The sequence below is a fragment of the Rhinopithecus roxellana genome, chromosome 19 (assembly GCF_007565055.1).
Source record: "Rhinopithecus roxellana isolate Shanxi Qingling chromosome 19, ASM756505v1, whole genome shotgun sequence".
NCBI classification, from domain to species: Eukaryota; Metazoa; Chordata; class Mammalia; order Primates; family Cercopithecidae; genus Rhinopithecus; species Rhinopithecus roxellana.
Window position 1 is genome coordinate 16,998,696 of NC_044567.1, and position 15,810 is coordinate 17,014,505.

A 15,810-nucleotide genomic window follows, 5' to 3' on the forward strand; every position below is an offset into this window, starting at 1 on the left:
AGGGTAGCATCCTACCCTGTATGGTTCCTAGCTGGGGGCCCTGTCACCAGGGAAATGGTGCTGGTTCTCACCCAAAAATAGATAAAGAGGAAGTGTCTCTGCTGAATAAGAACAGATATGCATGCCCATCCCAACTCCCTGCTCCCTGAATGAAGCAGGGCCTCCTGGCATCACAAACTTGACTTTTGTGATGCTATCCCATGTTGCATTGGCAGAGGCCAACACCAGAGTTGTCTAGTGGCTGAAGTCCAACACATGGTTAATGTCATTGCCTTTTCCTCCCTTCCTCGGGATCAGAGGAATAAACATCTCTTACTTAGAACTGTTCTATGCAGACTTAGAGTGGCAGAGGACTAATTTAACCTATCAAAGGCTATTTTGAACAAAACTCATCTTGTGTCACTGAAGCTGTAGAAATGAGCCACAGGAGGAAACTGTTAAAGTCGCAGGGTCATGGACTAGGTACCTATGTTATCCCAGCTGCGCAGAAGCACAGCCTGAGTCTCTTCTTCGGCTGAGCCAAGGGCAGGCTGGAGAGGCCTGGGAGAAGAAGGAGCGGCCCTTGTGACCAGTGCCCTCTCGGTTCACGGGGAACATCTCCTCTTGCTTACGTGACTTGGCTGAGCTTGCTACTTCTGCTTTGAGAGTCAAATATCAGGATGAAGACTTTAATTATCCCCAATTTACAGATGATGAAACCGTATTGGGCAGGAAAGAAAGTCACCCCAGGAGAGCAAGTTGGGCCTGGGCACTGGCTGAGGACACGGGAATGATCATTTGGGATGTAGCTTGATAAGGGGCCTCACAGGTGTTCTGATCCAGGTGTTGAGAGGATAGAGCAGAAAAGTTGCCAGGGAGACACGGGTAGGGTGCGCTGCAAGAGTGGGAGAAATTAGAGAACTCACAACGAAGCCTTGGGACACTGGGAGGGGGATGTACCACTCTGTTTTCTGCTGCAGGAGAGGAAAGCAAGAAAAGGAATCTGTATTAAATCATGGCAGCCTGCAGGAGAAGCAAATGCCCTTCATTTTGTTCATCCACAGTGCAACTGGCATCTCTGTAGCTTTGGGAAACCAGGCTAGCGTGGATGCCAGCTCACTCCAGTGGGCCTGACTGGGAGACCACGGGCTAGGGGTTCTGGTCTGGGGTCCTAGGCCTAATGGGAGGAGAGTTCAGTCCCAGGTTTCCTGTACTTCAGCTCATATCCAGACGATGGTAATTGTTGGAATGAGAGACTCAAAGGAAGCTGGAACCTGAACTATTTTGTTGTCATATGTGGAATCTTGTGTTCACTTTCTAGTTCTGTCTTGCTGTCTGTGTGTTCTTAGGTAACTCAAACCTTTCTGAGTATCATTTTGTTCATTTATAAAATAAAAGACATGACATTTATGTCATATATTGTCCTGAGGATGAAATGGGAGAAGGAGGAGCCTCTTCTGCATTCCCCTGGCTTCCAGTGGGTGGAGACCGGAGAAGCTGCTAAATATCCTGCCAGGCGCAGGACAGCCCCCGTCACAAAGAACTGTCTGGCCTCTGATGTCAGTAATGCAGTACTCAGGAGCCCTGGTGTGGGGGAAGGAGAAGAAACTCAGAAGCTTAGCACATCTCAATTCAAACCCTGGTTGTACCATCTCCAGCAGGCCTTGGTCAGGGAATAGTATCTAGCTAAAATTCATTGACTTCATTTTGTTTTCATAGAATTTTTGTTTTGCTGACTTTCCATTTGTGAGAGTGATAGAAGTTTCCTTTAAACATGAAGTTGTAAATATAAACAAGTAGGCCATTCACAGAAATATATAAAACATGTCATAGGAAAGGTGGCACTCTCATATGGCAATAATTACGACAGAGGCCGGCAAATGACCTGAGTGAACCGGAGTAACCTGAGCACTGACTTCCAAACTGCCCTCCATAGGACATCCCGCATCCCCCAGACCCTTGCCTGGGTCCTCCTGGGCCCTAACACCCCTTAGACCATCCAGACCTCAGGCCACCCACCTCTCCATTGCCAGAGGAGTCTCCATTCCCAAATGTGCTGGTCACCACCAACAGCAGCTTCTCCTCCTCCAGGCAGCTGAGCTTATACTAGTCCATATAGAGAACCTGGATGGTGCTGAGGTGGACATAAGCCCTCAGCTCCCAGTAGACACTCTGGGCTTCCTCCTACACCTCCCGCCGGCCAGAACTCCTGTGTTCATCTGTCTCTCCCAGTGCCCAGCACAGGAGTGGCGTGGAGGAAGTGAATGGACCGATTTGAGCACATCATCCTCGATTCTCCTTCCCCGCTCAAGCCCTGCAGCTAACCAGTCTGGCAAGCCCTGGAGGCTCCACCTCCAAAATACTGCCTATCCCATGTCCACACACCTCTCGCCACATCCACTGCTATTTGCAATTCTGTGTGTGTGGAAATATTTCCACAAAATTGGAATGAGCAGGTCACAGTTGCGCCTGGAGGGAGTGGCCGGGGAAATGTGCCCTCGCCTTGTTATTCTATCCGGGCCCACCCAGCTGAGGATGGGGGACCTGCCACCACTCTCCTGGCAGTTCCAGACTCCTGGGAGCCAGCAGGTGAGGACCCAAGAGTGTTTTCAGCGACCTGGCTGACCTGGTTATCAGTCACTCCCACCTTGGCCTAGGCCTCTACATGGCACAGATCACAGCTCATTCCAACCTGGCATTACACTGGCCTGTGCCCTGTCCTCAGGGTCACATCTGTCTCCCAGAAGTGGTGCAACCCTGGAAAACCCATCAAACTGTCTAACAGTCAGGTTCCTCCTCTGTGCATTAACAATGACATTGATGCCTGCTTTGCAGGGCGCTGGGAGGGTAGAGGGAGGTGTATGCTGGAGAGTTCCCCAAGGGCAAGGCCTGGCTCTGCGTCACTCTGTCAGAGCCTCAGAGCCTGGAACTGGCCCAGCACGTGGCCAGCATTCCCTAACAGTTGGATTTGATCCATCAGTGCTGAAGGCAGGGGATAGAGCTTAGACAGACCCCCTGTGTCCTGTCTTCTTTATCTGCAGCTTACTCATCCTTGCCCCTTTCACACGCACCCTGCAGAGCAGGTGTTCACTGAGCTTCCACAAAATTTAGCTAGAGCAGCTGATGGATACTGGGGCCTGGATTCACTGTCAAAGTGTTTCTCAAAGGGTGCTCTCCAGAACACCATGGAAAACTCATTTACAGTATAAGTTTCAAAACCTCTGCCCACAGGTCTACCCTTGTGTACGAGCAATCAGCTCTACCATTCAGCCCAGGTGTGTGTTTGCTGAACCATCTGGAGGAAGCTGAGGAGACATGAGCTGAAGGCAGAGGGTGAGTCCAAAGTGGGATCTTGGGACTGTTACAAGAAGTTAGGCAAAAATGGGATAATTATAGCCTTAATAACCACATTATTATTTAGGTAATAGGATTGTACCCACGTTAAATTTCTTATTTTTTTTTTAAGAAGTAAAGTCTCACTCGGTCACCCAGCCTGGAGTGCACTGGTGCAACCACGGCTCACTGCTTCCCGCAGCTCATGGGCTCCAGCAGTCCTCCTGCCTCAGCCTCCTCACTAGGAAGGACTATAGGCACACGCCACCATGCCTGGCTAATGTCTTTGACTTTTCTCTAGAGACAGGGTCCACCTATGTTTCCCAGGCTGGTCCCAGACTTCTAGACTCAAGTGAACCCGAACCTCCCATCTCAACCTCTCAAATTGCTGGGATTACAGGTGTGAGCCACTGCACCAGGCCTAAATTTCTTATGTGCTGTGGGACTGCAAAACATCATTATTAGGGGCAGCTGGATGGAAGTTGTAGGAGGACACTGTAGTCGCCTTTTCAATCTTTTATATCTAAAATAATTTCAACAGAAAACATTTATTTTAAAACATGAAGGGGGTTAACCGTCTATGAGTTGAAAGTACAAAGGCAGGCTCACGGTGTCATCAGAATTCAGAACACTGGTCACACGGCTGAGGGTGCTGGGAGGGGCTGGGCATGGTTGGTTTTGTGATCTGGGGGCTGGTGTGTTCCATCTGTGAATGTCCTTCGAGCTGCACACTTTCTTAATAAATTTTCATACGTTTAACAAAAAATAAAACGAGGACGTGAAGTTTGCTTGGGTTGTTAAGCCTCGGGAAGTTATCCAGCCATGAGCCCTGCCCCAGATGCTTCTAGAAGCCTGGAAGGAACTGAGAATTTTCCAAGTAGAGGTGGCAGAGGCAAGGCCCTGAGGTGGGAGGGCACTGCTACTCGTCCCTAGCTGTGAAGGGGGTGTCCTGGTTGGAATCAGTGCTGGATGCAGTGCAGGGCTGGAAGTCCATGTTCACACTGTGGCTCAGTGCAGTGAAAGCCAATCTCACCCCCTCCGCAGGGTGTTCCACCTGCCAGCAGGTGGCCAGTTGGTCCTCCTGGGATATGGTGCCATTGTAGAAATTGGGTGCAAGTCTCTTGTCCATAGACGGGATGCCCTCTTGTAGTGGGATATCTCCTGGCCTCCCTCAGTCCTGATGGGCCTGGGCAGGGCCTGGTGTCAGGGTCCCCGTGGGCTTCTAGAGCTGGCCCTGTCCCACTGTCCCGGGGCCATCCAGGACACATTCAGAAGGGACACCCACCCAGCAGCTCTGTTCGAAATCATAATGGGGGAACCAAGGGCCCCCCACATCCAGGTCTGTTGGGAGCCGGGGTATCGAGTTCCACTCCAGGAATCTCCAGGAACCCTGAGGTCTTCCCTGAGCCAGGGCCAGGCTGGGCACACCCCGAGTGCCCACACGGTAGGTATCTTCACGGACAGCCCCACCAGGACAGGGTGTGGAAGAACGAGGTGCCCATGGCGGGGAAGCTGACCAAATGGGCGGCTGGAACTGGGCTGCTGGACCTGGAGGGGCCTGCCTGTCCCCCTTGCAGAGGGTCGTCCTGCCACGTGAAGCCCGCACAGGCCTGGGTGCTGAGGACCCTTGCTCGGGTTTGGCTGAAAGGAAAACAGACGTGGTCAGTGTCTCTAATGAGACCATACAGGCCTTTCCCGGCTGGGCCCTACCTGCCTGGGTCTCTGGAGTCCTCGCGGTCTCTGTGGGGCCCCCGGGGCCTGACACTGAGGACACGCCTGTAGTCTGCTGATACCAGAGGGAGGAGTGTGTGCCACTTGCCATGGGGAAGCTGTCAGGGCATGACAGGTGGCTCCTAGGACTGCCCCCAGGGTTCGGACTGGCTGGGGGATTCCTACCACACACCCTCGTCCCAGGGCTGTTGGGCCTGGGATACACCCCCAGTGAGAACTCAGGTGGGAGGGAACTTGGATGTCACCCAGACCCTTGTCACCTCACATGGGGACTCATCTCCACAGTGGGTGATTGGACGTGGACGTGGGTCACCCTCTGCCCTCCTGGGCTGCCCAGTCCATGCCAGGACTGACTGTTCCCACATCTGCCTGAATTCTTGGCTCTGGCTCTCGCCCGGGGTCCCGCTTGTGCCCTCTCCCTGAATGCTCTGGGAGTGAGGGACACCCGATTCCCTTGTCTCCCTGGCTCAAGGCTGGTTGTCCTGGCAACCTTGGAGGAGCGTGCAACAGTGAGGGGCCTCTGCTGCTCTCTGAGGGTGTGGGTGCTTGCAGGGAGGGGCGGGGTTTCCCACAAATGGGTCTGGCTTCTTTAGTGCCCTTGACGGCCTTGTGATGGGGAGACAGAGACACTGTGGAATGTGGGAGGGGACTTGTTGGAGGGTCATGCCCACATCCTCCTCCTGCGTGCACAACACATCCAGTACACACACACTGAGTGCCTGCCCTGAGGACCGTTGGGCCTCCTGTACTTTCTCAGAGTCCAGGAGGAAGAGGAGGAAGAAAAGGTAAAGAGGAAGGCCCAGGTAGTAGGGTTGTGGGTCTTGGGCACTCCCCCACTATTGACTGCCCCAGAGGGTGACATGGGAGGGGACATGGCACTGGAGCCCACCTGGGGGTGGCAGATCCCCTTGCTTCCTTCTTAGTTTCTTCGTAGAGGCCCTAAGATGCTTGAGCACAGAGTCATCATCCAACTCCCAGGTACGGAAGAACTGGTTCCGAAACCGTGCCCACAGGCCAGACCTGGACGTCTTCATGAGGCGCTCTAGGGACAGGGTGGACATCAGGCGAGGAGAGTTCCCTGGGAGGGGCACAGCTGATACCCCGTGGCCACTTCAGTCTCCCACTGGGCGGTGCTGGATCCTTTTGTGTCCACCCCAGGGGCCCAGATGTGCACAGGAGGCTGTGGCTAGGTGGCAACCCGGGCAGGGAAGTGCTCACCACACTCCTGACTTTCATCTGGGCCATGTGGGGGACGGGCTCGGTGTCACTGTGCCTTGCCCAGCCCACCTGGCCAGACCTCCCTCTGGGCCAGAACAGAGGATCATGAGGACAGTGTGAGGAAGCCGCCCTCGGGTAAGTCAGCGTCTGACCCCAGGGCTCCCCAGGCCCCACTGGGCACATGGAGACTTACTCCTCTGAACTTTAAAGGCAATGCTTGTCATTGGCATCAACACCTGTTCTCCTTCCAGCAAATACACGTCCCACAGGCGCAGGATGAGCCCGAGAGAGATCTGTGGGGATAGCAGGTGTGGGAGACTGTAGCCCTTCCAGGCTGGGGCTGGTGCCTCGGGCTGAGCCCACTGGAGCTTCAGACTGTAGCCCCCAGAGTCAGTGACCTTCCCCGTGAGGGTTTCCTGAGCCCTCCAGGACACTGGGTCAGACAAGGTCTTGCAGTTCCTCATGGGGGACACTCATTGGAGTGGGGATGTGGCTCCTGCAGAGAGGGGCTTGCCCAGGGCATGAGGCTTCCCTGAGCTCTCCCAAGTTGGGCCTTGGCCCAGTCTGCCTATAAGGCGGGGCCTGAGCCCCAGTCATTGCCCTGGGATGAGCAAAGGGTTTTGTTTGGGTGTCCTGTGCGGATGCCCCTGTGGGCTGAGCCTCCTGTGGGCTGTGGGTGAGCCAGACCCCCGGGCTGGGGAAGCAGGGCACTGCAGGACAAGGAGGGTCCCTGAGCCAGGGTCTCCCTGTGCCTTCTTACCCCGTCATTCAACATCTGGAGAAGCCAGCCTAATGAGGAATCCTGCGTGCAAAGACCTTCCTTGTCCTGATGGGAGGAACAGAGGTGCTCAGGGCCTCCTGGGCTGCCCTAAAAACCTCCCTCTTCCAGGGCCTCTGAAGACCCTTCCCCTAGTGCAGAACACTGGGCGGTGTCCAGGGCTCCCAACAACACCATCCCCTTCCCACACTCCCGGTGGACACACTGCCCTTTGCCCTGCTCTGCGGGAGCTGGGCCCCCATCCCTGCACCTCTGTCTCTTCCAGGGCAGGAAAGGTCATGGCCATGGCTCGGACTCAACCAGTCACCAGCCCCACGAGGGGCTCCAGCCCCATTCCTCCATCCCCACGGGAGGCAGAGCCTCTGGGGAAAAGCTGAGGGGACCATAAACTCACCAGATGCCACAAGGTGTTCGGTTGTGACGTGGGGACCACATGCTCCTGATAGTCTTGGAGCCCCTGGACTGTCCCGCCATTTGAGCTGTGCAATCCTGAGAAGCCCCCAGCCCATCATGAAATCAGAGCCTTCCCCCAAGGTGTGGAGCCATCAGCTGGAAGAGCTGGGCAGCTGCAGAGGCCCCCCAACCTCAAGGCCTTTCACCCTCCCATTTGCTGACCCCACCATGTGGCCTTTGCCCTGGGCAGGTGGGGCAGGAACATCCCCTGGAGCCTGGCTGGAGGTTCCCCTGGAGGCCTCCTGGACTAGGGTGCAAAAAGGGCAAGCCTGACTTGAGGCCACCACATGGCGGCCAGAACAGGGTGGGTGCTGGACTTCCTGGTCGTCTCTGGAAGTGAGGTCGGGCCAGGGGACACTGGATGGGAAGATGTTGCCACCTGGGCTTTGTCGGCCCATTCGTGGGCACCAAGGGCAGCAGAAGCCCGGGCAGCTGGAGGGCAGGAGGACTCTCAGGGAGGGGAGACTCAGCTGCACAGAATCAGAGAAAGAGGGCATGACAGCAGGACATAGAGGGTGGCCACGGGGAGGATGAGATGCCCTCTGCTGATGGGGATGAAAGGCGTCTGACTTGGGCTTTGGGGGTCAGCCTCGGACTCCTGTGGGACCCTCAGCAGAGATACCCTGAAGACTCCCAAGGAGCTGACTACACAAGGAAGGTGCCTTGGCTGAAAGCCGAGATCACCTGGCCAGGGTGGCCATCCCCGGGTTTGGCTGCATGAGGTCTTGGGGGCAGCTGTTCACCTACCCTGCAGGGAGTGCCTCTCCCTGGCCAGCAGCTGCGCCAGTGCCCAGAATGCATCCTCTTCAGACAGGTAAAGGAGGAACAAGGCTGTGATGCGGCTCAGGTCCCTGCAGTAGCCCACCTCCTGCAAGAGCCAGAGTCACCGTGGAAGGACATCACCTGGGAGGACTGAGGTCACCTGGGAGGACTCAAGTCATTGGAGAGGGGAGAGGTGACTGGGGAGGCTTCCTCTGAAGAAGAGGCTTCCTCAGGATGCAAATTCATTTCATGACAAAAGCCAAGTCCATCAGGCACTTCAGCACCTTGTCCAAAATGTCTCCTGGTAGCACCGTCCTTCGTGCGACGCTGCCAAGCTCCTGGGCTTTGGGGCAGCCCCACGAGGAGGGCATCATTTCTTGTTCTGAGAAGTGGTGGTCAGACACAGGGGACACCAGGAGTCCAGGCCCGACTCCTTTGTGTCTCAGCTTGACCCCTTGAGACCACCCCCTTGTTTGGAGGTTTATGCCAGCAGTGAGCTGGAATCCTACCTCCTAGATCCCGGTGGCTCACAAACACTAACTTTATTTTTATTTTTTTTTATTTTTTTTTATTTTTATTATACTTTAAGTTCTAGGGTACATGTGCATAACGTGCAGGTTTGTTACATATGTATACTTATGCCATGTTGGTGTGCTGCACCCATCAACTCGTCAGCACCCATCAATTCATCATTTATATCATGTATAACTCCCCAATGCAATCCCTCCCTCCTCCCCCCTCCCCCCTCCCCATGATAGACCCCAGTGTGTGATGTTCCCCTTCCCGAGTCCAAGTGATCTCATTGTTCAGTTCCCACCTATGAGTGAGAACATGCGGTGTTTGGTTTTCTGTTCTTGTGATAGTTTGCTAAGAATGATGGTTTCCAGCTGCATCCATGTCCCTACAAAGGACGCAAACTCATCCTTTTTTATGGCTGCATAGTATTCCATGGTGTATATGTGCCACATTTTCTTAATCCAGTCTGTCACAGATAGACATTTGGGTTGATTCCAAGTCTTTGCTATTGTGAATAGTGCCGCAATAAACATACGTGTACATGTGTCTTTGTAGTAGACTAATTTATAATCCTTTGGGTATATACCCAGTAGGGGGATGGCTGGGTCATATGGTACATCTAGTTCTAGATCCTTGAGGAATTGCCATACTGTTTTCCATAATGGTTGAACTAGTTTACAATCCCACCAACAGTGTAAAAGTGTTCCTATTTCTCCACATCCTCTCCAACACCTGTTGTCCTGACTTCTTAATGATTGCCATTCTAACTGGTGTGAGATGGTATCTCATTGTGGTTTTGATTTGCATTTCTCTGATGGCGAGTGATGATGAGCATTTTTTCATGTGTCTGTTGGCTGTATGAATATCTTCTTTTGAGAAATGTCTGTTCATATCCTTTCCCCACTTTTTGATGGGGTTGTTTGTTTTTTTCTCGTATATTTGTTGGAGTTCTTTGTAGATTCTGGATATTAGCCCTTTGTCAGATGAGTAGGTTGCAAAAATTTTCTCCCATTCTGTAGGTTGCCTGTTCACTCTGATGGTAGTTTCAAAAGGACAAAGCTGGAGGCGTCACGCTACCTGACTTCAAACTATACTACAAGGCTACAGTAACCAAAACAGCATGGTACTGGTACCAAAACAGAGATATAGACCAATGGAACAGAACAGAGTCCTCAGAAATAATACCGCACATCTACAGCCATCTGATCTTTGACAAACCTGAGAGAAACAAGAAATGGGGAAAGGATTCCCTATTTATTAAATGGTGCTGGGAAAATTGGCTAGCCATAAGTAGAAAGCTGAAACTGGATCCTTTCCTTACCCCTTATACGAAGATTAATTCAAGATGGATTAGAGACTTAAATGTTAGACCTAATACCATAAAAACCCTAGAAGAAAATCTAGGTAGTACCATTCAGGACATAGGCATGGGCAAGGACTTCTTGTCTAAAACACCAAAAGCAACGGCAGCAAAAGCCAAAATTGACAAATGGGATCTAATTAAACTAAAGAGCTTTTGCACAGCAAAAGAAACACTAACTTTAAAAGAACTGACGGCACCCCCACCAGACACCCACTCCTGTGAATAAGGAAATACTGCCCGGGAACGTCACTGCCGTGAATACTCACTGGGTTATACTCCGAATATGCCAGGAGGATATAGAATAGTTCCTGCTGCCTAGGAGACAGAGAAAGGGGGCTTTTGTTTGTTTTGTGCAGATGCCGTTAGTTTCAGTTTGTCTACAAAGCCTAACAACAAATCCCATTTCAGGTTCAGATGATTCACCAGATAAGCAGTGAGCTCTTCAGGGTCTTTGACTTTGAGGAAATGTTTCAGTAAAATCCACATCTGTGACATGCAGATAGCCCAGTTGTACAGTGACTTGCCTGATCCTTTCACTCTGAATGATTTTTCTTTTTTCAGTTTGCACACACGCCAGTTCAGCCTTTGGGTGTACAGTTCCTCCACGGTTCTAAACCAATGGGCAGAGTCTCCCGGCCACTGCTCCAGCCCCTCCTGAAACGACTCCTTCATCTTCCAAGTCTCCAGGGTGGCCCCTATGCACCCAACCTCTCCCTGATCCGTGAGCCCCTGGCCACCCTGACTGCTTCTCAGTCCCTATGGTTTAGCCTTTTCCAGAATGGTCTAGGAATGGGAATCCTACTGTGGTAGCTTATTGCATCTGGCTTCTTTCCCTCAGCAAAATGCATTTAGGATCCACCCACGTTTGTGTGGGCATCACTGGCTCGTTCCCTTTTCTCACTGGGTCTTCCGTTTGAAGGGAGGACCAGACTTGCTCTCCCCATTCCCGATGTGAATGTCATCCCCGAAGGCTCCTTGTATGAGTGATGATGAATCCAGCAGTGAACGTGGCATGCAGGTCTTATGTGGACCTCAGTTTTCATAAAGTGGATTCAATATCTGTGACACTCTGGGGACATGCAGTTGAAGTCCACTGAGCTTTGTGAGCCACTGCCCAACTGGCTGCCAAAGTGGCTGTGCCATGTCACGTTCCCAGCAGACAAGGATGACAGTTTCCAGGACCCCTAATCCACCCAGCTTTTGGTGCTGCCAGTGTTTCCGGGGGAGGCTTAAGGGCCCTCCATCCTGCCACCCTCCCGTGGGTCCTACTGTGGTTCCCCGTGGGTCAGGGAGAGCACCTTTCACCATTGTGCATGATTTTGTTTCCTGCCTTCTATCTCCTCAGGATCCTCCTGAATTCTGGCCCCATGTGTTCCAGTCTGGCCCAGGGCTTGGAACCAGGTGCTCGGTTCATGGTGCTGGCTGTTCCCTGGGCCAGGAGAGGTCTTTGCAGCTCTGTCATCTCTCCTGGGTGACCCTGGCTTCTACTCCAGGGAAGCCCCCATCCCTTTCATTCACTCCATCTCCGCTGGGACCCTGTGGCTCCCATAGGCTTACTTGGCTCCATATCGATCCCTGAAGAAGATGTGATTCCTTAATGTCCCGCTCACGTCCACGTCGATCTGGTGGATGTGTTCAGATGACCTCTTGCCCTTCTCCTTCATGACCTGTAGGGCAGGGCCAAGAGGAGGAAGCAGCCTCAAACAGTGGAAGACTCCCTGCCCCAAAGGCAGTCACCCACATCAGCACTCCGGAAGAGGGAAGCGGGAGGTTTCCTTGCAAAAGCTGCTTTTTGGCTTGTTACTGAAGCCGGGAGGGTCACCAGAGCCGAGTTTGTCTGTGGTGACTAGTCACCGTTTGCCCAGGATGTGCATCTGACCATCCCACCAACCCCAGCTGGGCTTGATGCTCCCTCCAGCTGAGACCTGGGCCCCTGACACGGCCTGTCCTGTTGTTGTGCTCTGGCTGAGCGTACCTTGTATGTTCTGGGGTTTTTCGACTTGACTTCCTGTATGTTAAGGAGGACTGACCACACTTGGCCCCGGATGTTCATGGGAATGCCCTTATATACTCGATCTATCAGCTGTGGGCAGAAAACAATCTGGTGTCACAGGCCACGGGCACCCCAGTGAGACCAGAGCCGAGGATTCTGGAAATGGTTGGTTTTGGCCAATGATTCCTCGTTAGAGTGAATAAGCTGGGACAGGTCTCCCTTCCCAGGATTGAAAGAGTGGATGGACACTCAGAGTCGGGACTCTATCTGAACCTTTTCCTTCCTTGGTCACCGGGGCATCCCTAGCCTTGAGCTCCGGTGTGTCCCAGCCCTAGATTCAGATTCCCTCCCCAAGTGATGCGCATAATAGGCAGCAAACCACCGACCAGGCCTGCAGTCCTCTGGGGAGGACAGTGCCCACCCGCCCCTGAAGGCTGAGTGCCAGGTCACAGCCATGTTGCCTGTCCCCTTCTCTGCAAGAGTGGTTCCGGGGCCTCTCCCTCCACACATTACCTTTGTGCTGTTCTTGTATGTCTCCCACTGTCCCAGCATTTCCATCCACTTGCTCTTTCGTGTTATCTCCCGCCCCATTTGCTGTCAAATGAGGAATGTTGGCGTTAGGGGAGCTGCCAGCTTCCCAGAGCCGCCCTGGATGCTGGGTCTTGGGCTTGGAGCCCGGTGGACCCAGCTGGAGGGAGCCAGGAAGGGCAGACCCTAAGGTTGAGAGCCTTTGAGCAAATGACCCCAGTGGCTGGCTTTGGACCCTGGATGTGCCATCTCAGGCCACAGACAACAGTCTTAGGTCAGGTCCCAGCCTCTAGTGGGGTCCTGACAGCAGCGCGGCAGCCACCCCAAGCCACAATGGGGTTCTCACTTTGGAATTTATCAACTGCCAAAGTTACAGCAACTGGGGTCAGTCCAGAGGATGCTCCCCTCCCAGGACACGTGTTGCCCTCAGCAGCCACCGCCCAGGCCACTGCCTCCTGCCTCACCGACCACTCCCAGTCCCCACATCCTGCAAGCCCCCCCCATGCATCAGGCTCTTACCTTCGCCTCCTGAGCAGTGGCAGAGGCACTCTGTCCACTGTAAGGCAACCCAGGCAGAACTGAGGACCTGCACAGGGCCTGGAGCTCCCAGACTGAGACGCAACCCCCAAAAGGACAGGCTCTGTCCCCATCAGCTCGGGCTCAGTCCAGGAAAAGACCACAGGGAAGGACAAGGCCTTCCGTGGGGTTGACTCCCAGGAGGGGGAGGACCTGGGAGAAGAAGGAGTGGGCCAGCCTGGCGGGGGTTACTGGGGCCCCTGCGTGGGGGGCATCAGGCTGCACATGGGGCTGCCGTCCTGGACTCGAGGTGGTTTTCTGCTGGAGCTGAGAAATGTCAGGCCTGAACGGGATGGGGCCGCCCAGGGTGGGGACGGGCCCTGACAGGTCCCTCAGGGAGTGACCACATCCCCACCAGGTCAAGGACCTGCCCTAGACCTGCCCGGTGTACTCCTGGGACCCAGGGCCCATCCCACTTGACACCCCAAGGCCCTTGCAGGTCTGACCTCCCAGCTTCCACCTGCCTCTCCCCCCTGACCCCCACACCCTCGTTTCAGAATGGCACGCTCATCAGCTCCCACCCTACCTCCTCCCGGGATCCTCTGTCTCTCCATCGTTATGATCCCTAAGGATGGGCTCCTGGCTGGGCTCCTCTTACATGGCCACAGTCCTTCCCAGCACCAGACCCAGGGTCTTAGCCACAAGCCCTGCTGCCTCCCTGGCCTCACCATAGATGCCCAAATGGGGCCTGCCCTCTTCTCCCCCATTCCCCTAGGGCCACAGCCCCCACTGTCTCCATGCCTTTCCCCCTTCCCCATGGGGACGGTGAGGGCTGTAGCTCTAGGGAAATTGGGGGAGGACAGGGGCAGGTGGCTCCTCAGAGACCTACTGGACAACAGCCCTGAGGCTAGGCAGCGTCCCCGCCCTGTAGGCCACAACACTTGGATCTCACTGGGGTTGTTTCCAAGTAACAGGGCCAGACCCTCAGGCTGCCGCTCCCCTTGTGCTGACTTGGGACAGAACTGCTGAGAGTCCAGGGGCCTGACCTAGCTCAGTCTTCATTCCCACCCCTCCTAGATGGGCCCCGCACCTCTGGCCTAACAGCACCTCGGCTGGACCTGCAGGGGACCAGGGAGAGTTCTGACCCTGGAAAGGAGGTGGCCTGACCCGGCGGGACAGTCCTGCCTCGGAAAGGCCTTTCTAAAAGCAAACCATCCCTGAGCTGAGACGGTTAGGGTTGAGGGGAGCACAGAGGACTCACTGCAAATTCCAAAGTGATCAATGCTGCTGTAGATTCCAACAGGCTCAGGCCCATTCCTCTGGCAGCCCACTCGGTGTCCCTGTAACCCAGAGGGAGCCTGGTGAGGGTCCAAGGAAAGGGTGCAAGGCCTGGGGGTAGTGGCCACCCTGCCCACCCTGTGCTCCTAGGGAGCCCAGGACCCTTTGACCAGGGCTCACTGGAAGACCTCCCTCCAAGGAGCAGACCGACCTGTACCTTCTCATATTCATATGATGTCTCTCGCTCCTGTGCCGCAAACTTCGCTCCTCTACGATCCATCCTGTGAGACAAAATCATCTAAAAGTTACATTGTACGAGAGCTTCGGAGAACACCTGAACTGTTCCCGCCAGGCTCCCAGATGCTGGTTGGCTGTGTAACCCCATTCCACCACCGCCCCCGGGTAAAAGCCAGACCTGTGCCCACACCTGCAGGAGTCTCTGAGTCTCCACCCAAGCAGGGGGGGGCACACCCAAGGACTTGAGGACAGGACCTGGACAGAGAATCCCGTCTCCCCATTGCCATGAAATGGGGACACACCTGCCCCAGCAGGTTAATGGTGTCCACCTGCCGGGTGAAGGGCCCATGTGGGCTATTCCAGGGATGTGGAGGGAGACTGGGGTCAGCGACAGAGGTCTCTGTACAATCGGCCTCCTGATGCTCAGGACCACAGAGATGCCCAGTTTCCTACGGGATCAAGAGCTCTCCTGACTGCTCTGTCTTCCGCTCATCACTTTGGCTCCCGTGGCCCTTCAGTCTGAACAGTGAGCCACCTTAGGAATAATGCCAGCTGAGCAGGAGGGTGTTTGGTTGGGGATGAAAATGATCTATTGTGCTCGTGGAAACCCTCACTCGGGAGGGACTGTGGACTCCACCATTCTGAGCTGTCCCCACAGGAGGGGCTTCATTTTCCTGGTCCACTGAGAAAACGTGGGTCCTTGTCCTGGAGAACACCTGGATGGACCTGTCCCTCCTGGGAACACTGGGGCAAAAGGAGGGTGAGCCTCGAGAGGACCAGACAGAGCAAGAATACTTGGGAGAACCCCAGTGCCTGGACCCCTTTGAAGAGAAGGGAAATGTCCCCCCCAGCCAGCCCTCCAGGCCTCCTTCATTTTCCACACTGCCCAAGGGCAGAAGGTTCCCCAGGATAAGGGACCAGTGTGGTCCAGTGGGGCCCACAGCACCATCGACCCACTTAGGGCACAGAGGTGTTCTGGACCCTCTATCCCCACACCCACATGGATCCATCCCAGTGGCTCTGCCAGGACCAGGCTCTGCCCCATCGGGATGGGAAACTGGGAAGACTTGGGATCTAGGGCAGGGAGTCCAGGGTTCACACCTGAATTCCACAGCACACGGCAGG

The 15,810-nt window shown here is 54.5% G+C and overlaps 1 protein-coding gene across 1 annotated transcript; it reads right to left on the bottom strand.

Annotated features, from left to right (window-relative positions):
• Positions 1–4,231: 4,231 nt before the first annotated feature.
• Positions 4,232–12,717, bottom strand: LOC115894844 (TBC1 domain family member 3G-like). The gene is made up of 11 exons (XM_030923593.1): positions 12,640–12,717; positions 12,109–12,216; positions 11,691–11,800; positions 10,400–10,448; positions 8,240–8,360; positions 7,434–7,528; positions 7,022–7,087; positions 6,455–6,554; positions 5,933–6,085; positions 4,591–4,953; positions 4,232–4,404 (listed from the first exon to the last, which is right to left on the bottom strand). Exons 1-11 carry the CDS (start codon positions 12,715–12,717, stop codon positions 4,232–4,234), a joined length of 1,416 nt encoding a protein of 471 aa, XP_030779453.1.
• Positions 12,718–15,810: the final 3,093 nt, after the last annotated feature.